This window comes from Aotus nancymaae, unplaced genomic scaffold, assembly GCF_030222135.1.
Source record: "Aotus nancymaae isolate 86718 unplaced genomic scaffold, 86718_ANA_hifiasm-v0.15.2.pri h1tg000028l, whole genome shotgun sequence".
Lineage (NCBI taxonomy): Eukaryota > Metazoa > Chordata > Mammalia > Primates > Aotidae > Aotus > Aotus nancymaae.
The window spans coordinates 7,431,094-7,451,355 of NW_026988441.1; the positions used below are offsets into that span (position 1 = coordinate 7,431,094).

The window sequence follows — 20,262 nt, forward strand, 5'->3', positions numbered from 1 at the left end:
ACTTTTAGTGATGCTGAGACCGATCACATGAAGTTGACCTGCTCCCTTCACCATAAAGTTTCCCTGTTGGTGGCATGCGTTGTGAGCCACCGTACCTGGCTCAGTATCTTACTTAACGCTAGACGCTAGTATTATCTCTTGAGGCTCAGAGAGGTTAAGTGACTTCCTCAAAGACACACAGCTGGTAAAGGGTGGAGCCAAGATGTAATTCGGGAGCTTGGTTCCAATCTCCACGCTACTAACCAATGCCCTGTATCGCCTGCATCAGCAGGTGTTGATTAAGCATTTTCTGCATACAAGGTTCGCGTTACCCCCATCTAATAGTTAAGGGTGTTTAGGATGAGAGGGAATCTGTAGTTACTTGTTCATGGAGTTCAGATCGGAAGAATTGGACTGAGCAGACTTGAAACCAACCCACCAGCTTTTAAATGGGGAGCCAGGTATTACTCCTGATTCTACTGGGTGGGGTGGGAAGAAGGGTGCAATCCAGGCTGACTTCCTGGAGTAGAGGGGCTAGAGGACGAAGGGGCAGGAATCCAGTGAGCCAGGGAGAAAGGCCCAAGGCTGATGTGCCAGGAGGAGGAGAGGTGAGGCAGCCAGACTGGAAGCCCAGACTCAAGGTTTGGATGGGTTCCCACCAGCGACAGGGGCAGAGGCAAAGCCTGGGGAAGGCCGCTGAGATGGGGGAGGGGCATCAGGACATGTTTCAGATAAGTATCTGGTCATAAGTATCTGACCCAAGTTGTGATTGGCTTAAGCACTTGGCTCTTGTAACTAAAAAGCCCAAGGGAGGGCTTCAGGCACAGCTGGATCCAGGTGTTCTGATGGCATCTCCCTGAGTCTGTCTCCCTCTCATTCCTGTCTCTCCTTCCTTAGGTTCCCTGCTGCCTCTGGTGGCTCGCAGGACTGGAAGCCCAGAACCTCTATGTGGAATCCTAGACCATCACAGCTTCGGGATATGTGACACCCTGAGATTCTGTCCCTGGAGGAGGAAAGATTCCTGCTAGCCCCCAGGGGCTCTAGGTAAGGTCACAGAGTGTCAGTGGGGGAGAAGACAGGTGGGTGGTTGTTGGGGTGAAGCCTGACACCCCTGCTGACTGAAAAGCAACAAGGATTTGTACAGACAGATCTGACTCAGCAACTTCTCACCATGGTTGGCACATGGCCCTCATGGCCAGAGACCCCTGTCCACCTCCAGGCCCACTGCCAGAACCCACAGCCTTCCGTCCCACTCACCCACTGCCTTGAACCTCCGTCCCCAACTCTCCAGGTTAGAAACCCCCGCTGAGTGGCCCTCTCAGGGGCCCTGAATAGGAGTGAGAGGAGTGTTAGGGCCGCTCGGACCTCCCAGACTGTCTGGTTCCTGGAGCGGGCTCACGGCGCCTCCTGGCGGCCACTATCTCCCACATCCAGATTATCCTTGAACCTGGGAGACCCTGCATTTGACGTTCACACAGGATCAGGGAATGGGGGCAACAGCGATTGCGCAGGGCCACAGCGGTGCTATGAGGCTGCTCCCAGCCCTGAACACGAGCAGCTCAGGCAATGGACACCCTGCCCCTGCCTCCTGGCCAACCCTCCTGGGGTACTTCCAGCCTTGTGTGGACAGACTGAGACGCCATCTCAAAACAAAACACAAACAAACAAACAAATTGGAAATGCTGGAAAAAAGAATAAGGAGGAGTCCTCTGAAATCCTCCCACCCAAGAGACTTCTGGCAAGGGGTTCTTGTCTGATGAATGCCAGCATGGAAGGCGGCAAATCCTGTTTGCTTTTTCCCACAAAGCGTCCAAACACCAACACCTCCCAGTGGCTGCAGGTGCTTCCCACCCCTCGGTTAATGACCACGGAGGCCGCGCCCACATGGCCAGAGCCTGCCTCGTGTCCATGACCATGTTTCCTCCCATTCTGCAGAGCGCTCTCAAGAACAAGCCCGTGCAGAATGCTCTTCCCCAACTTCCGGCTGTTTTTATAGGCCACGTTCCCAACCGTGCAATCACTGGGCCAACGGGTCAGAGCAATGGTGAGAAGTCTTTGGCACAAACTGCAAGTTTCCACATCCTTTTTTTTTTTTTTAGACAAGAGTTTCACTCTTGTTGCCCAGGCTGGAATGCAATGGTGTGATCTCGGCTCACCGCAACCTCTGCCTCTGGGATTCAAGCGATTCTCTTGCCTCAGCCTCCCAAGTAGCTGGGATTACAGGCGTACGCCACCACACCTGGCTCTTTTTTTTTTTTTTATAAAGACAGCGTTTCACCACTTGGTCAGGCTGGTCTTGAACTCCCGACCTCAGGTGATCCGCCCACCTTGGCCTCCAAAGTGCTTGGATTACAGGCATGAGCCACCACGCCCGGCCTCATTTTGTATTTTTAATAGAGATGGGGTTTCTCCATACCGGTCAGGCTGAACTCGAACTCCCAACCTCAGGTGGTCCACCCGCCTCAGCCTCCCAAAGTGCTGGGATTAGAGGCATGAGCCGCTACACCTGGCTGATGCCTGAAGCTTTTATAATCCAGAGGACCCACTTTATAAAAAGTAACACCAAGTTACAGACTCAAAACCGGGTTGCCGGGCGCAGTGGCTCACGCCTGTAATCCCAGCACTTTGGGAGGCTGAGGCGGGTGGATCACGAGGTCAAGAGATCGAGACCATCCTGGTCAACATGGTGAAACCCCGTCTCTACTAAAGATACAAAAAATTAGCTGGGCATGGTGGTGCGTGCCTGTAATCCCAGCTACTCGGGAGGCTGAGGCAGGAGAATTGCCTGAACCCAGGAGGCGGAGATTGCGGTGAGCCGAGATCGCGCCATCGCACTCCAGCCTGGGTAACAAGAGCGAAACTCCGTCTCAAAAAAAAAAAAAAAAAAAAAACCGGGTGCAGGGCCGTGATAGAAACCTGTGCCACTGCATGGCCCCAAAATCGCAATATGCCACTTCCCTCGTTATTAGGACACTTTCAAAGTCAAAAGAATTTTTCCGTGCATACCCCTCTAGCCCACCGCCTAGATTCTACCCTTCACATTTCAGCGCTTTTGTTTTATGGGGCATCTGTTCATTAATCCATCTTGTTTTACGTTTTCCAAAGGAAACCATAGACATTAGTGCAATTCAGCTTGCAAATTGTTAACCAGAGTTCTCTATTATTTTTTTGAGACAGAGTTTCACTCTCATTGCCCAGGCTGGAGTCCAATGGCATGATCTTGGCTCACTGCAACCTCCGCCTCCCGGGTTCAAGCAATTCTCTGGCCTCAGCCTCCCAAGTAGCTGGGATTACAGACGCATGCCACCACACCCGGCTAATTTTGTATTTTTAGTAGAGATGGGGTTTCACCATGTTGGACAGGCTGGCCTCAAACTTCCTACCTCAGGTAATCCGCCTGCCTCGGCCTGCCAAAGTGCTAGGATTACAGGCGTCACCCACCGCGCCAAGTTGTGTATCTCATGTTTTAGTCTCTCTGTTGCCCAGGCTGGAGGACAGTGGCATCATTATATCGCACTGCAGCCTCCACTTCTTGGGCTCAAGCGATCCTCTAGCCTCAGCCTCCTGGGTAGCAAGAACTACAGGAGTGCAACACCAGGACTAAATGATTTTAAATTAACTTTGTTCTTTTTTAAAAGACAGGGTCTCATTCTGTCACTCAGGGGGAAGCGCAGTGGCCATTTCGGTTCACTGCAACCTCAACCTCCGGAGCTCAAGCGATCCTCCCACCTCAACCTCCTGAGTAGCTGGGACTACAGGTGTGCACCACCATGCCCAGATACTTTTTTCTATCTTTTGTAGAAACCAATGGGCTTTTGCCATGTTGCCCAAGCTGGTCTCAAACTCCTGGGCTCAAGCAATCCACCTTCCTCGGCCTCCCAAAGTGCTAGGATTACAAGCGTGAGCCACTGCACTGGCCTAAAACCTTTTATAGAGATAGAGTTTCGCTATGTTCCCCAGGGTGATCTCCAATTCCTGGCCTCAAGCAATCCTCCTGCCTGGGCCTCCCAAAGTGATGGGATTACAGGAATGAACCAGTAGTTTTAAGGCTTTTGACATAAAATTCAGACATGAAATGCCATTTCTGTGCACTGAGACCCACAAACACCTTTGCTGTGGAGTCCCCATTTCACACACGGGAAAAGATGCATTCCCCCAGGCAATTAAATACCAAGGACTTCCTGAGGACACTAGGCCTCAGAGTTTGTCCTTGAGTAACTGTGACCACCCTCACCCTCAGGTATCCAGGAATGGGACAGATGCCCCGATGGCAGTCTCCTGCCACTAAGAGCTTCCTGCCCATTTCCAGGTTCCTTCAGTCACCCCGGAGCAGTGTCACTGGGTCAGAGGCTGGCCTCCTTGGCAGATGGCTTTCATTTTTTTTTTCCTTCTTCTTCTGAGACAGAATTCCACTATTGTCACCCAGGCTGGAGTGCAGTGGCATTATCTTGGCTCACTACAACCTCCGCCTCCTGGGTTTAAGTGATTCTCCTGCCTCAGCCTCCCAGGTAGCTGGGATTACAGGCATGCACCACCACACTTGGCTGATTCTGCATTTTTAGTAGAGACAGGGTTTCTCCACGTTTGTCAGGCTGGCCCTGAACTCCTGATCTCAGATGATCCGTCCACCTCGGCCTCCCAAAGTGCTAGGATTACAGGCATGAGTCACCTGCGCCTGGCTATCCATTTCTTTTATAAACTGCATGCTCAGCCAGGTGCGGTAGCTCACGCATGTAATCCCAGCACTTTGGGAAGCCGAGGCAGGCGGATGATGAGGTCAAGAGATCGAGACCAACCAGGCCAACATGGTGAAACCCTGCCTCTACTAAAAAATACAAAAATTAGCTGGGCGTGGTGGCGCGAGCCTGTAGATCCAGCTACTCAGGAGGCTTAAGTGGGAGAATCACTTGAACCCAGGAGGTCAAGGCTGCAGGGAGCCAAGAAGCCAGGGTTGTGTCACTGCACCGTAGCCTGGGCAACCCTACTTCAAAAAGAAAAAAGGGAGAGGTTCAACCTCACTGGTAACCAGGCATAATCAAATAAAAACAGTGAGACCACACAGTAGCAAAGCTACACGGAAACAGGCCGGCTCCTCCTTCACTACCGGAGAGTAAACATCAGCACGGCCCGCGTGGAGAGCAATTGGGGTGAATCCATCAAATGACCTGTTACAGACACGTGTACCCTTCGGCTGAGATTCACTTCCAGGTACTTATCTACAGATGCGCGTGAGAAGGCACGTGGACAAAGACATTGTTTCGGGTTCATTAGGAGGAGCCTCACAGGCCTCCTTAAGTAACACAAGGCACACCCACGTAATGGGAATCCACGCAGCCACAAAACAGGAGCTCTGTACAGACACAAAATGCACGGACAGCAAGCTGCAGAACCACAAATGGTGTGATCCTAAGACACAGAGAAAACCGATTCTATCCTCACAAGAACATGTGTGAAATTTATGTTCGTCTTTTCGGGGGGTGAGGGGTCGAGACAGGGTCTTGCTTTGTCATCCAGGATAGAGTACAGTGGCACAATCTCAGCTAACTACAGCCTCCACCTCCCAGGCTCAAGCGATTTTCCTGCCTCAGCCTCCTCAGGAGCTGAAACTACAGGTGCGCACCACCATGCCCAGCTAATCAATTATGTAATTTATGTTTTGAGACAGAGTTTCACTCTTGTTGCCCAGGCTGGAGTGCAGTGGCACAATCTTGGTTCACCATAACCTCCATCTCCTAGGTTCAAGCGATTCTCCTGCCTCAGCCTCCCGAGTACCTGGCATTACAGGCATGCGCCACCACATCTGGCAACTTTTGTATTTTTGGTAGAGACAGGGTTTCTTCATGTTGGTCAGGCTGGTCTGGAACTCCCGACCTCAGGTGATCCGCCTGCCTCAGCCTCCCAAAGTGCTGGGATTACAGGCGAGAGCCGCCATGCCCAGCCTGATTATGTGATTTCATAGAATCACCACTCACAGAACCCTGCACCGACTGCCTGACAGGCACCTCTGCCAACAGGGGTGTGGATGTGGCTGGAGGGCAAAGGTCACCAGTGACACGTTCTGACAATGATTTATAGTGAGAAAAAGTTTGTTTCTTGTAGAACAAAGATTTTTAAAATATGTTTTTAAAATAGGCATGGAATGGGGGAAAATGACATCATTTCATGTGCCTCAGTTTCCTCACCTTTGTTATTTAGGTTTTTGATAGAAGTCTCCCTCTGTCACCCAGGCTGGAGTGCAGTGGCGTGATCATGGCTCACTGCAGCCTCTGCCTCCTAGGCTCAGTGATCCTCCCACCTCAGCCTCCCCAGTAGCTGGGACCATAGGTGTGTACCACCACACCTGGCTAATTTTTGGTAGAGACAGGGTCCGGCTATGTTGCCCAGGCTGGTCTCAAGCGATCCGCCCGCCTCAGCCTCCCAAAGTGTTGGGATTACAGGCATGAGCCACTGTGCCCAGCCCTGTTCTCTCACTTTGAAAATGGGAAAAAGCACAGCCCTCCTTAGTTGGGCTGCTGTGAGACTTCAATGGGTGAATCCACCTGCTTAAACCTGTTAGCAGGTGCTCGGCAGAAGTCAGCTGCTGTCACTCCTTCTCTATCATTGTGTTGAGAGCAGCTATGTCACCCGCAACAGAACTGGGCTATTATCCAAGCCAGAATCCAGTCGGGGGAACCTCTTCCTCACCTCCCACCTCTGGTCAGGCCCCAAGCCCTGCACCCTCTGCTTGGTGGCATTTTAGGATCTGCCTTGGATCAGAAGGGCTGCCAACCTCACTGCCATTGGAGAGGGCAAAATCCAGTCTGCTGAAGAGCCCTTCGGACACAACCTGGGACCTCAGCAGGCTCTGGTGGTGAGTTCTGGGACCTACATGCTTGTGCACCACAGGGATGGGGGGATGCACAGAGTCTGCGCCTGGGAACAGCAGCCCACAGGAGGCACACAAGCCACACGCGAAGCCCGCTGAGCAGCTAGAAGGGACTTTTTATTGAAGGGGGGGCTCCGGCGTCTGCTGGCAGCTACAACCTGGGAACGGAGGAGAGGGGCTGAGGGCGGGTGAGAGGGTGCCCCACACCCCCTGCCTTTCAATTTTCCTTTAGGGACCCTCCAACCCCCAGCTCTAGTTTCAGGCCCTCTTCTGAGCATGGCCAAGGGGGTGTGACACAGACACTGGCCACACTTTGGGAGGGGCCCGGGCCTCAGTGGGCACCTCGGGGCGGGAGACGGCTCCCTCCCTTGTGCTGAAGCCAGGTGGACTCACTGGATCTCGCGGAACGCCCGCTTCTCCACCAGCTTCACCTTGTACTTGCGCTTGAACCTGGAGAGGGACAGTGGAGTAATCAGTGTCCGGGGCCAATTCCAGACGCCCTCCCCCGACAGCAGCCCCGGGCGCCACTCGTCCCCACAGCAGCCCCGGGCACCCCTCGCCCCCACAGCAGCCCCGGGCACCCCTCACTTGGCTCTCTCTCGAGGTTCGATCATATTCCTCCTCTGGAAGCTCTTGAACCGGTCTCGAAGGATGTTGCCCTCCGGCTGTGGAACAGAGACGGAGGCCTCAGCAGGGCCTAGAAGCCTGAGGGCCTGAGACCTCTCCTCAGGATCCTGGCAGGGCTCAGCCCCAAGCAGTCTCCCTAGGGCAGCCTGGTGGGCGCCAGGAACTCAGACCGGCCCTCAGCTGCTGAGGCCCAGCGGTGGGACCGCAGCCATTAACCCACGGCCATCTCTGAGCTAGGCTTGGAGGAGTCACGGGAAGGGGGCTGGTGACAACACAGAAGAGGGGACAGCAGGGACAAAAGCCAGGTCAGAGGGAGAAGGCGCAGTCCACTCATGAGCACAGCTGGCCGGAGCCCCATGGCCAGGCCGGGCCAGGCGTGTGGCTGACAGAGGAACTGGGGAGCCACAGCAGGTTCTGAGCAGGGGAGGGACAGGGCTGGTTCTGAGCTTCAGGAAGGGCCCTCTACTCCTAAAGCTGACGGGGATGGCAACAGGGACCAGCTGGGAAAAAAGGCCTTCTTAGGGTCCCAGACTGGAACCCTAGGCTGGCCCTCACCCTGGGATCCCACCCCAGCACCCCGTGCCCTCAGCCCCCCAGGCATCGGCCCCACTGGCCCAGCCTGGGGGCAGCCATGATGTCGCCCACAGCCCCTGGGGGGGCACGGGGAGCAAGGATGGTGTCATCACCGGGCACGGGGGCCCATGGCGGCATGGAGCTCGCACCTTCAGGGTCCTGAGCGAGTCGGTCAGCTCCGAGCTGAGCTGCACGTCGATGTCAGGTGCCTGGTACCTGCAGAACAGGGCGGGGGTTTAGAAATATCACCAGAGGGCCCAGGACACCCAGTCCGAAGCCCCGTCCTGGAGAAGAAGGAGCCTCAGAAAGTGGGGTTTTGTCGGGGAAGAGGTAGTCTCCCAGCTGGGGGACAGTTCCTGAACACAGGCAGGACGGGGAGGACCCCCAGCCTCTCCTGTTTTCTGCGGCGCCAGTGTGGTTCTCACTTGAGACGCCCCAGCCTTCGGGGCTTGTCGGCTTCAGCCTCCCGCCGTGCCTGCCGCTGCTTCCGCCGCCGCGCCAGCTCCGCCAGCCTCAGGGCCACCTGTGCCTTGATCCCGCGCAGCCGGAACAGCTCCTGGTGCCGGAGCCGGGCGGCCCGCAACACCGCCTGCTGTGCCCGCTGTGGAGACGGGCAGGGTCAGGGCCCAGGTGAGTGCTGCCCGCCCAGGGAACCCTCCCCCACAAACCTGCCTCCCCAGGAGGCCCTTCCTGACCCAGTCCGTCACATCAGTGGCCGCTTCAGTGCCTTCCCAGCATCTGTTTGCTGAAACCCCCTTTGTCATCTGTCTCCTCCGGTCTTCGGTGCAGAAACCTCCCCCCACCCTGCTCCTCAAACAGAAGCGCCAGGGACCCCTGTCCCACCCTAGCCCAGAGCCCTGCCTGGAGGAGGCTGGAAAATGGGTCTCAGCTGTGAGGACCCCAAACAGCTCAAACCACGGGCCACACTTGGGCTTGGGCGGGCAGGCTGCTGCAGCACCCAGGACAGCCCTTGGGTGGGAGGAAGGAAGGGGTGAGGAATCAGGCCAGCCCCACCGGCCCAGGTGCTCACCAGCCTGCGCGCAGCCTTCTCCCGCCGCCGCTGCTGCTCCGTCTTCTTCTCCGTGGTGGCCAGGCGGGCGGGCATGGGCCAGACCTCAGCATCCCCAGCCTCCAGCTCCTCGCCCTGGCCCGGCTCCCCCTCACCATCCGACTCCTCCAGCAGCCCCTCACACAGCTCCTGGAACGTGGACTCCTGGGAGGCGGGGGGCGGGGAGCAGTGTCAGGGGCAGGTGGGAGGCCCGGGGAGGGAGTGGGCAGGTGTGGGGCTCACCTGGGTGGCAGCCTGCTCTGCGGCGGGCAGAGCCAGCTGCCGCTCCAGCTTCTCCGCCTCCTTCTGCCGCTGCAACTCCACCTCATGGGCTGCTGAGAGCAGGGTCTGCGAGGGACGGGAGGCAGGGAGTGAGGACCAGTCCCTGGCCCTCTCTTGGGACTCTGAGACTAGACCCTCTTACCTCCCATCTGTCCCTCACCCACTGACCACAGATGCTGCCCTGGCTAGGCTCCCTCAAACCCTCGCCCTCACACCTGCTCTGTGCGTCTGTGAAGGAAGTCTGGCCTGTAAGCTTCGTATTTTTTTTTTTTTGAGTCAGAGTCTCGAACCGTCATGCAGGCTGGAGTGCAGTGGTGCGATCTCAGCTCACTGCAACCTCCACCTCCCAGGTTCAAGCGATTCTCCTGCCTCAGCCTTCTGAGTAGCTGGCACTACAGGCGTGCACCACCATGCTCACCAAATTTTTTTTTGTAATTTTAGTGGAGACGGGGTTTCACCATGTTGGTTAGGCTGGTCATGAACTCCTGACCTCAAACGATCCGCCCGCCTTAGCTTCCCAAAGTGCTGGGATTACAGGCGTGAGCCACCGTGCCTGGCCAAGGGAGGGGTTTTTGTCTCCTCTGTCCACAGCACCTATGCCAACACATGCCTGCTAAATGCACAGTGGCGGAACGACACTTTCCTATCGCTGAGCCAGCCTCGACCTTGAATAACGGTCACCTGGTTGCCAGTTTGCCACCCTGTCACCACAGCCTTTTGTATCTCTGTCACACAGACCTCCTGGAAAGCGCCACAGCCTCACTCACCTCCGTGCCTTTGCACACACTGTTCCCACCACCTGGAAAACCCACTCCCCTCCTCCCACTGCAAACCCCTCCTCAGCCTCTGCCTCAGCTCAGGCATCCCCTCCTCCAGGGAGCTCTTCCTGACCCCTCGGGCTGGGCCAGGTGCCCCATCTGGGCTCACAGCCACTCTAGTGATCACTGTGTGGGAACAGGTCTGTCTCTTGCACTGGACCGTGAGCCCCGTGAGGAGTGGCCCAGAGTGTCTTGGTCCCGCTGGAGTTCCCAGCACCACCCAGCAGAGAGAGAGAGCTGGGGCTGGGAAAGGTGTGGCTGAGAGGCAGAGCCGCTGAGGAGAGAGGCCGAATGCGGGGTGTACCTGGTGGTCTTCAAAGGACGGGTTGTAGGAGGCTCCGGCAGGCACCACCTCCACGGCGGGGGCCTGGGATGGCTTGGCGTGCAGGTGCGGTGGCCGCTGCGGAGACAAGGCCGGCAGGGTGAAGCCACACGAGCTCAGAAAATGCCCCAGGCTCTAAGCACCTGGGCTCTAACACCCAGGCTCCAGCAGCTCCAGACGCAAGGAAGATGCGAATCCAACCTCAAACCCGAGATGCCTCCTCCACTCGCCCGCCCGCCCACCCGCTCATCCTCCTCACGGGCGCCTCCCCCACTCGCCCGCTCCTCCTCCTCCTCACGGGCGCCTCCCCCACTCGCCCGCTCCTCCTCCTCCTCACGGGCGCCTCCCCCACTCGCCCGCTCCTCCTCCTCACAGACGCCTCCTCCACTCGCCTGCCCACTCCTTCTTCTCAGGCGCTACCTCTTTAAACTCTCCCAACAGGCCCATGATCTAAGTACTATTTCTTTTCTTTTTTTTTTTTTTTCCCGAGACGGAGTTTCGCTCTTGTTGCCCAGGCTGGAGTACAATTATGCGATCTCAGCTCACTGCAACTTCCACCTCCCACAATCAAGCCATTCTCCTGCCTCAGCCTCCCGAGTTGCTGGGATTACAGGCACATGTCACCACATCCACCTATTTTTTTGCATTTTTAGTAGAGACAGGGTTTCACCATGTTGGCCAGGCTGGTCTCAAACTCCTGACCACCGGTCATCTACCTGCCTCAGCCCCCCAAAGTGCTGGGATTACAGGCGTGAGCCACCGCACCCAGCCCTCGTCTGCATTTTAGAGGAAGATACAGGGCACAGAGAAGTTAGACCACCTTCCCAGGATCAGCCAGCACTGGAGCTGGGACAGGAATCCCAGCCATGTGGCTCCAGCACGGGGTTCCCGGCCACTGGGATGGAAGGGTTCCGAGACCGAGACTCCACTGTCAGAACCCAGAGCAGCTCCTGGACCTCCTCACCCTCCCGTCCCCAAGGACGCCCTTCCCACACGTCTCACCTTCACTCCCTTCTTCTTGGTCTGCTCCAGGAAAAACTCATCCTGGCCAACCAGTGGCCTGTCCAAGGGGTCTGTGGACACAGCAAGGGAAGCTGGAGGGCATTCCCAGCATGGAAGAGGCCCCAAAGGGTTCCCCACAATCCCTCCCCATTTCAAAAAGATGACACTGAAGCTCAGGTGAGGGAAGGACTGATTCTCAGACCCCAAGGAGCCTTGACCACCAGGACGAATCTGTGTCTGGATGTGTTCAGAAAGTGGAGGCGGCCAAGGCTGAAGGCAGAGGCCTCACAACTCAGGAAAGGAAAAGGTGAGTGGGAAACGGCCACCCCCTCAGAATGCTCAACTCTGCCGGGAGGTCACCAAAGCACACACAGAGCACCCCCTTGCACACTACTCTCGTGCAGTGCACAACACACACAACTGCACATGGCAGTCCTGTCCCCATTCGCAGGTGACAGCAGGATCACTCACTATCTGGGGCCCAGAGGTCGTAGAAGGGCCGCTCCACGGTGTCCTGGGGCCTGGGCTTGGCCTTGGCTGCGGGAGGGTTGAGGAGTCGGGCCCGGGCCCTGCGCACCTCCCGGGGCAGCTCGCCCTGCTTGGCCAGCTTCTCCCATAGCTGCTCCTTCCGCCTGAGCTTCTTGGCGTTGGGGACCTGGTGGGCAAGGACGCTGGTCGGGGAGAGGGGACACAAGTGCAGCAGGTGAGGTGGTGGCCTGGGCAGCAGCCAAACATCTACCCTGGCGGGCTTCCTCCACCATTAAGGCAGCTCCCCCTCCAACACCCCCTCTCCAAAAGGCGGTACTCCGCCTCCTCTTCAGAGAACCCCTCTCCCCATGTCTGTCTCCAGCCTAGGCCCCCACTCTGAGCCCGACTCAATGAAGCAATGTCCTGTACAGGACACCTCCCACCATCATGTCAAAACCAACCTCAGCATCACCCGAAATCCCTCCTCCTCCACATCCCCATCTCAGGGCAAGCCCAGCTGTCCGCCCTCTCACCCACTCACACCCCCAGGTCCCACCTGAGGCGCCTCCTGAACACGCCTCCCATCCGGCCCCTCCTCACCTGCCTCGGCCCAGCACCAGGGCACCTAGACTCACTCCATCCAATCTGCACTCCTAAGCCCAAACCTGACCCTGCCCTCCCTCCAAATGACCCTCACCTACTGCCCTCAGAGTCTGGTGGGAAAGAAGTGCCCGGAGGTGCTGGGACACTCACTTTTTGGGGGCAGGGACTTTGGATGTGTTCTCGAGGATGACATCAACCCGAAGGGGTTTCCTGAGAAGCAGTGACTTCTTCTGGACTTTGGTTCTCTTCTTAGTCAGCCCTGAGAATGGGAAAGAGAAGGAGTCAAGGCCTCGGGCCTACCCACTGCCGAAGACCGCCCACCCCATTCAGCTCCAGGGGAGCCATCAGAACTGCGTCCCATGTCACCCCAGGAGACCTGGGGGTCTCCAGGCTCCTAACCGGAGGCAGAGGACCCCCAAGGTGAGGCCCAAGGTGCTCAAGCCTTGACCCTCCACAACCAAGTGCTGGGCCAGCGGGAGGCAGGCCCTATGCTGGGGACACGAATGGTCACGCCCACAGCCACATACGAGGGTCTCCCAGACAAAGAGGGAAGAGGACCAGGCATGGTGGCTCACACCTATAATCCCAGCACTCTGGGAGGCTGAGGTGGGAGGATCGCCTGAACCCAGGAGTTTGAGATCAGCTTGAGCAACACAGTGAGATCTCATCTCAAAGAAAAAAAGGAAACAAAGCAAGTGATCAGCTGACACTGAAGCCCCGGACGGCCACTCCTCAGCATCACGTCAGTTCTCCAGTTTTCACTGCCGTTTTCCTCGCCCAAAGGTCACTGTGGTTTTACTTCAAAACCCTAACAGTTAAAAGCAGTAACTTGGCCGGGCGTGGTGGCTCACGCTCATTCCTGTAATTCCAGCATTTCGGGAGGCCAGATCACGAGGTAGGAGATCGAGACCAGCCTGGCCAATGTGGTGAAATCCCGTCTCTACTAAAAATACAAAAATTAGTTGGCCACGGTGGCAGGTGCCTTTAGTCCCAGCAACTCGGGAAGCGGAGGCAGGAGCATTGTTGAACCTGGGATGTGGAGAGGCTTAGCTCCTCTCTACCCCCCAAAATGAGGATGTCAATACCCCCTCACTGGGCTGTTGTGAAGATGTAATCATTTCAGGCCCACAAAGCCCAGGGGATGACCTTTGACCGCTCACAATCGCTATAATCTTTGTCCACGTTTTCTCACTGAAGTGGAACCCATAAACTGCCTCTCTTCTGCTCCCTAAAGAGGCTGCCCACTCACCAAAGCATGCCCACAACTACCTCCTCATCTGTCGCTGACTTACCGTTTCTACCCACACCAGATCTTCACTTCTATGAAGCCTGACTGCTCTAATGACCCCCACTTTTTTTTTTTTGAGATGGAGTTTCGCTCTTGTTGCCCAGGCTGGAGTGCAATGGGGTAATCTCAGCTCACCGAAACCTCCGCCTCTCAGACTCAAGCGATTCTCCAGCCTCAGCCTCCTGAGTAACTGGAACTGCAGGCATGCCCCACCTCGCCTGGCTAATTTTGTATTTGTAGTCGAGACGGCATTTCTCCATGTTGCCCAGGCTGGTCTCAAACTCATCTCAGGTAATCCGCCCGCCTCAGCCTCCCAAAGCGCTGGGATTACAGGCATGAGGCAGCGTGCCCAGCCTGAGACACAGTCTTGCTCTGTCGCCCAGGCTGGAGTGCAGTGGTGTGATCTTGACTCACTGTAACCTCCGTCTCCTGGGTTAGAGCGCTTCTCAGTAGCTGGGATTACATGCGTGCACCACGACGTCTGGCATTCTTAGAAATGGCGCCATGACCTCAAGTCATCCGCCCACCTTGGCCTCCCAAAGCGCTGGGATTACAGGTGTAGGCCACTGCGCCTGCACGCTAAAAACCAATTTTTACCCATCTATCATAAGTCTCCTATACCTCAAAGCAGCTCCTTCCCTTCTATCTGCTCACTGAAACAGTTCCTCCCGTTTTCATTAAAACAGACCCTTGGATGATCTCACAGTAGCTGACAGAGAGGTATCCTGCAGTGGAAGCAGCTCAGTCTCTTGCTCATTAAAGCCATCAGCCTTTCCATCAAAGCAGACCCCTTGGCTGCTTCCAGGTCCTTCCTTAGAGCACATCAACTGTTCTCAGTTTGTTTTTCTACATATCGAAATAAACATTATTACTCATCAGAGCAATCCCTGCCTCACTCCTCGCCTTGTTTCAGCAGATCCCCACCCTGCATTCTGGCAGCTTAAGGCAAGCAGGTTAAGACTAGTTTCTTACCTGCTCACTAAAGCAGGTCCTCTTGTTCCTGTTAAAGCTCATCTTGGCCTAGGTCAGCAGCACTCTGGGAGGCAGAGGAGGGTGGATCACCTGAGGTCAGGAGTTTGAGACCAGCCTGGCTGACATGGTGAAATCCTGTCTCCACTAAAAATACAAAAATTAGCTGGGTGTGGTGGTGCAGCCTGTAGTCCCAGCTACTTGGGAGGCTGAGGCAGGAGAATCCCCTCAACCCAGGAGGCGGGGCTGCAGTGAGCCAAGATGGTGCCACTGCACTCCAGCTTGGGTGACACGGCAAAACTGTCTCAAAATAATAACAATAATAAAGAAATCAGTCTTGTTTGAGTTAACAAGATGAGCTTCATTTTGTTTATTTTATTTTTTGAGACGGAGTCTCATTCTGTCACCCAGGCTGGCATACAGTGGCACAGATATTGACTCACTGCAACTCCGCCTCCCAGGTTCAAACAATTCTCCTGCCTTAGCTTCCTGAGTAGCTGGGACTACAGGCACACGCCACCATGCCTGGCTCATTTTTTCGAGGTTATGCCATATTAGCCAGGCTGGTCTCCAACTCCTGACCTCAAGTGATCTGCCTGCCTGAGCCTCCCAAAGTGCTGGGAATACAGGTGTGACCCACTGCAGGACTTGTTTCTTTAAGCAGGTCCTCGACTTGCTTTTCTGCAAGCTAACCAGAGATCCTTTGTTTCTAACCTATTCATCAAGGCAGACTCCCAGCATCCTATCTGTGCATGGAGATCACTGACACCTCAAAAGAAAAACCTGCCTTCTCTACGTTAGTCTCCAGCTTGCCTTCTGCCCATTCGAGGTCCCCTTGTTTATATTAAGGTTGAACCGTTTCAGCAGATACTTGGCTCCCAAGCCACATCATTAACACAGATCTCAGAGGCTGCCGTAAGCTGGCTAACAACACATAACCGCCATTCCCCACCACATAAGCCCCTACTCACCTTTTTCCTTGGAGCCAGTATCCACGAAGAAGAGTTTTTCATTAGGGGCCTCTGACAACAAGCCACTGAGGGGACAGAAATGCAGAACATCAGCCAGAGATGCTGGGGAGGGAAGAGAGTTAACCTCGCAGGTCCAGCCTTCCTCTTCCGCTCAGTGAAGCACCCACTTCCCGTCATGGGACTCTTCCAGGGTAAGGCCTAGCCCCGCAGTTTACAGAACTTAATATTTAGGAAGGACTGCCAGGCACAGTGGCTCACGCCTGTAATCCCAGCACTTTAGGAGGCCAAGGCAGGTGGATCACCTGAGGTCAGGAGTTCGAGACCAGCCTGGCCAACATGGCGAAACTCTGTATCTATAAAAAATACAAAAATTAGCCAGATGTGGTGCATGCCTGTAATCCCAGCTACTTGAAAGGCTGAGGCAGGAGAATCACTTGAACCAAGGAGGCAGAGTTTGGAGTGTGCCAAGATCGTGCTTGGGCTACAGTGATTCTGTCTAAAAAAATAAAAAATAAAATAAAAAATTAGCCGGGCGTGGTGGTGGCTGCTTGTAATCCCAGCTACTTGGGAGGCTGAGGCAGGAGAATCGCTTGAGCCGGTGAGTCGGAAGTTGCAGTGAGCTGAGATCGCGCCATTGCACTCCTGCACTCCAGTCTGGGCGACAGAATGACTCCGTCGGAAAAAAAAAAAGCTAAGGTAGATGCATGGAACGTATTTATGCTAAAAAGTATTCGCTGTTTACCTAAAATCCAAATTTAATTGAACGTCCTGTATAATTATCTGCTGAATCTGGTAACTCTATCAAGCTCTCCAGCTTCCCATCCTGAGTCCCCAGCCCATGCTCTCCACTTCCTCGGCAGTCCTCAGGACAGGCGCCCCCCCGACCCCCGGCCAGTCCCCGCAAGCAAGCCCGGCCTCGCACCTGGGACCAGGGACTGTCCCAGCTCCCGGAAGTCCCGCCCCCCGTACCCGCTCGTGCGCTCCTGTAGCCGCACGTCTTCCAGGAACTGGTCAACCTCCAGCCCCAGCGGCTCCTGAGCGAGTCGCCGCCAGCCCCGCTTCTTGTTTCGTGGGCCTCGTCGCCGCCGCCTCAGCGCTGGATCCACTGAAGTGGGTCGCAGCCCCAGGAAGCCAGAATCGGCATCGCTTTTCGAGCTGTGCTTCCTACTACTGCCACCGCCTCCTACCGCCATCTTGTCAAAGGAAGAATTCAGCCGCCGGCGTCCCAAAAACCCCCTTTGCAGAGTGCGCGCGCAGATTTCCCACCCCCTTCCGTGACGTGCTTCCTGTGGCAGCCATATTTGTAAAGTGACTGGAGGTGCCAGGAGGCTGCCATCTTGGTAAAGTATAAATAGCTCCTTCTTCCATTCTTTACACCGGGATCAGAAGATTCCTAACGGCGGCGGATAGAAGGAAAGAGACGGGAAGGTTGCAGGTTCTTGGCTCTCGCCCTAAGCGAGCACCTTACCCAGCCTCCCGGGGCCTTTGCTCAAACTGATTGTTGTCTTTAATAGACCAGAGTCTCACTTTTTTTTTTTTTTTGACGGAGTCTTACTCTGTATCCCAGGCTAGAGTGCAATCGCGCGATCTCGTCTCACTACAGTCTCTGCCTCCCAGGTTCAAGCGATTCTCCTGCCTCAGCCTCCGGAGTAGCTGGGATTACAGCAGCCCGCCACCTTGCCCGGCTAATTTTGTTTTTTTCAGTAGAGACGGGGTTTCAGTATGTTGATCAGGCTGGTCTCGAACTCCTGACCTCAGGTGATCCACCTGCCTCGGCCTCCCAAAATGCTGGGATTACAAGCGTGAGCCACCGCGCCAGACCGACAGGGTCTCACTTTGTTGCTTCCAGGCTGGAGTGCAGTGGCAGGATCATAGCTCACTGCAGCCTCCAATTCCTAAACTCAGGGATCCTCCTACCTCAGCTTCCCGAGTAGCGGTGACCACAGACGCTCGCAGCCAGCCACACCTGAGACGTGGGCAACCACACCTGGCTAATTTTTTCTTTTTATTTATTTTTAGAGATGGAGCCTTCCTGTGTTGCCCAGGCTGGTCTTGAACACCTGATCTTCTCCTTCGTATGCCTCCCGAAGCGCTGGGATTACAGGCGCACACCACCACTCCCAGTCCAAACTGATTTTTTAACTTTTTTTTTTTTTTTTTTTTGAGATGGAGTCTCGCTCTGTCACCAGGCTGGAGTGCAGTGGTGCGATCTCAGCTCACTGCAACCTCCGCCTCCCAGGCTCAAGTGATTTTCTTGCCTCAGCCTCCTAAGTAGCTGGGACCACAGGCTTGGGCCACCATGCCCAGCTAATTTTTTTTTATTTTTAATAGATATGAGGTTTCACCATGTTGGCCAGGATGGTCTCGATCTCTTGACCTCGTGTTCTGCCTGCCTCAGCCTCCCAAAGTTCTGGGATTACAGGCGTGAGCCACTACCCCCAGCCGACTTTTTCTTTTTTTAAGAGACAAAGGTCTCACTATGTTGTCCAGGCTGGTCTTGAACCCCTGGGCTCAAGTGATTCTCCCTTCTCAGCCTCCCAAAGTGCTGGGATTACAGGCGTGAGCCACTGTGCTCGGCCTTGATTACTGTTTAATCTCGTTTTCTTAGACAATCAGAACCGTCAGTGGCAGATTCTGCACAACACACGTTCCAGTCTCAGAAGTTTTATCCTCTCAAGTGTTCCAATCCTAGGATCTTGGAAATCAAATAACTTTCGGAATATCACAGTTGGAAGCACAGAACATTAGAGGAATGTTAGAAACATGCACTTTTAGGACTCTAGAAGTGCAGACTCAGAATCATTCATTTTAAACAGGCGAATTCGCTGTGCCTCAGTTTCCTTATCTGTAAAATAAGGATAACGGTACATCTGCCTCATAGATCATGCAGAAGATTAAACAAATGTAAAGCACTTAAGGCTGCGTCTAGCATCTGAGTGTTAGCTATTGTTATTGAGGCTTCATTTTGTTTCATTTTTGTTTTTGTTTTAGATGGGGTTTTGCTCTTGTTGCCCAAACTGGAGTGCAGTGGCACCATCTTGGCTCACGGGAACCTCCACTTCCCGGGTTCATGCAATTCTCCTGCCTCAGCCTCCTGAGTAGCTGCGATTACAGGCATGTACCACCACGCCTGGCTACTTTTGTATTTTTGGTAGAGATGGGGTTTCTCCATGTTGGTCAGGCTGGTCTTGAACTCCTGACCTCAGGTGATCCGCCTGCCTTGGCCTCCCAAAGTGCTGGGATTACAGGCATGGGCTACCATGCCCAGCTGAGGCTTCATCTTAGAATCAACTCATCTTTGCTATTTACAAATAAGGAAGGAAACTCAGAGGCTCTTGGGCCCTGGCAGCCATTCAAAGGGATCCATGGCAGGGCGTGATGAATCACGCTTGTAATCCCACCGCTTTGGGAGGTTGATGCAGGAGGATGGTTTAAGCCCGGGAATTCAAGATCAGCCTGGACAACATAGTGAGACCCCGTGTCTGCCAACAATTTAGCCAGGCATGGTGGTATGCGCCTGTAGTCCCAGATAGGAGGCTGAGGTGGGAGGATGGCTCGAGCCCAGGAGTTGGAGGGTGAAGTGAGCTGTGATTGTGCCATTGCATTCCAGCCTGGGTGACAGGGCAAGACCCTGTCTCAAAAATAAATCAGAGAGATCCAGGCCTCGTAAAAGCCACTCTGGACTCATAAGGGGAAAAGGCACTGTAAGGTTGATTGAAAGGATGGAGAGGCAGACCCAGGGTCAGGTTTAGTAGTTTATTTCAACCTGCTAAGCCTCCATCACAGCCACAGGCAGTGAAGGCAGCAGCCTGGCTTACAAACTATGGGGGTTATATAGGGGGTTTGCAGGTAGCCGGGTGCTATTCTAAGAAAAACCGCCTCTTGGTTCTCAGGGGCTGACATTCTGCTTAATTGGGTCAACATCCTGGGTTCGAGAGCTGGGTGTGACCACGGGTGTCCTGTTTACATGGCTTGAGGCTGTTTCTGTTAAGAGCTCGGCTTAGCAGGGGAGAATGGGGAGGAGGGGGTCTATGGGCTTGCCTTGCTGTGACTCTAACATGCACAGAGAGGGAAGGCGCCCCACACATGGTCACACAGCTGAACTCAGCTAGATCCTTGCGCAGAACGCTGGAAACGTAACAGGCCCTGGATCATCATAGCCCTCCGAGACCCGCTCTCCCCAACCCCCTCAGCCCACCCAGCGCCCGACCACCTGGGACAGGGGTTTTGGCGACCACAACCTGCCTGTTTCCTGAGCGTCCGCCAGGGGGCGCAGCGAACCGCGAGACCGGGCCCGCGTGGGCGGAAAGAGCGCGCGGCCAGCGTGTCCCGGGGCGCCGTGGGTGTGGCTGGGTGTGAGTGCGCGGGACCTTGCGCGTGGGGCGAGCTGCCCAGCTCTGGCCAAGAGTCCCCGGGTTGTGAGCACGCGCGCACTCCTGGCAGCCCG

At 55.2% G+C, this 20,262-nt stretch overlaps 1 protein-coding gene and 1 non-coding gene across 2 annotated transcripts; both read right to left on the reverse strand.

Annotated features, from left to right (window-relative positions):
- Nucleotides 1–7,021: 7,021 nt before the first annotated feature.
- On the reverse strand, nt 7,022–17,037 carry NOP53 (NOP53 ribosome biogenesis factor). Its single transcript, XM_064381112.1, has 12 exons — nt 16,785–17,037; nt 15,816–15,880; nt 12,738–12,846; nt 11,988–12,187; nt 11,517–11,587; nt 10,497–10,592; nt 9,336–9,440; nt 9,075–9,257; nt 8,470–8,645; nt 8,194–8,260; nt 7,433–7,509; nt 7,022–7,294 (listed from the first exon to the last, which is right to left on the reverse strand). Exons 1-12 carry the CDS (start codon nt 17,006–17,008, stop codon nt 7,234–7,236), a joined length of 1,434 nt encoding a protein of 477 aa, XP_064237182.1. The 5' UTR covers nt 17,009–17,037; the 3' UTR covers nt 7,022–7,233.
- Nucleotides 8,052–8,163, reverse strand: LOC135276874 (small nucleolar RNA SNORD23). The gene has a single exon (XR_010344428.1). It is a non-coding gene; the product is annotated as a small nucleolar RNA SNORD23 (small nucleolar RNA).
- Nucleotides 17,038–20,262: the final 3,225 nt, after the last annotated feature.

Coding starts and splice junctions, on each gene's coding strand:
- NOP53 (XM_064381112.1), bottom strand. CDS start 17,008: ATGGCGGTAGGAGGCGGTGGCAGTAGTAGGAAGCACAGCTCGAAAAGC. Junction 10,593..11,516: donor CCAAGAAGAAGGGAGTGAAG/GTGAGACGTGTG, acceptor TTGTCTCCGCAG/CGGCCACCGCACCTGCACGC. Junction 9,441..10,496: donor CGTCCTTTGAAGACCACCAG/GTACACCCCGCA, acceptor CGTCCCTCGCAG/ACCCTGCTCTCAGCAGCCCA.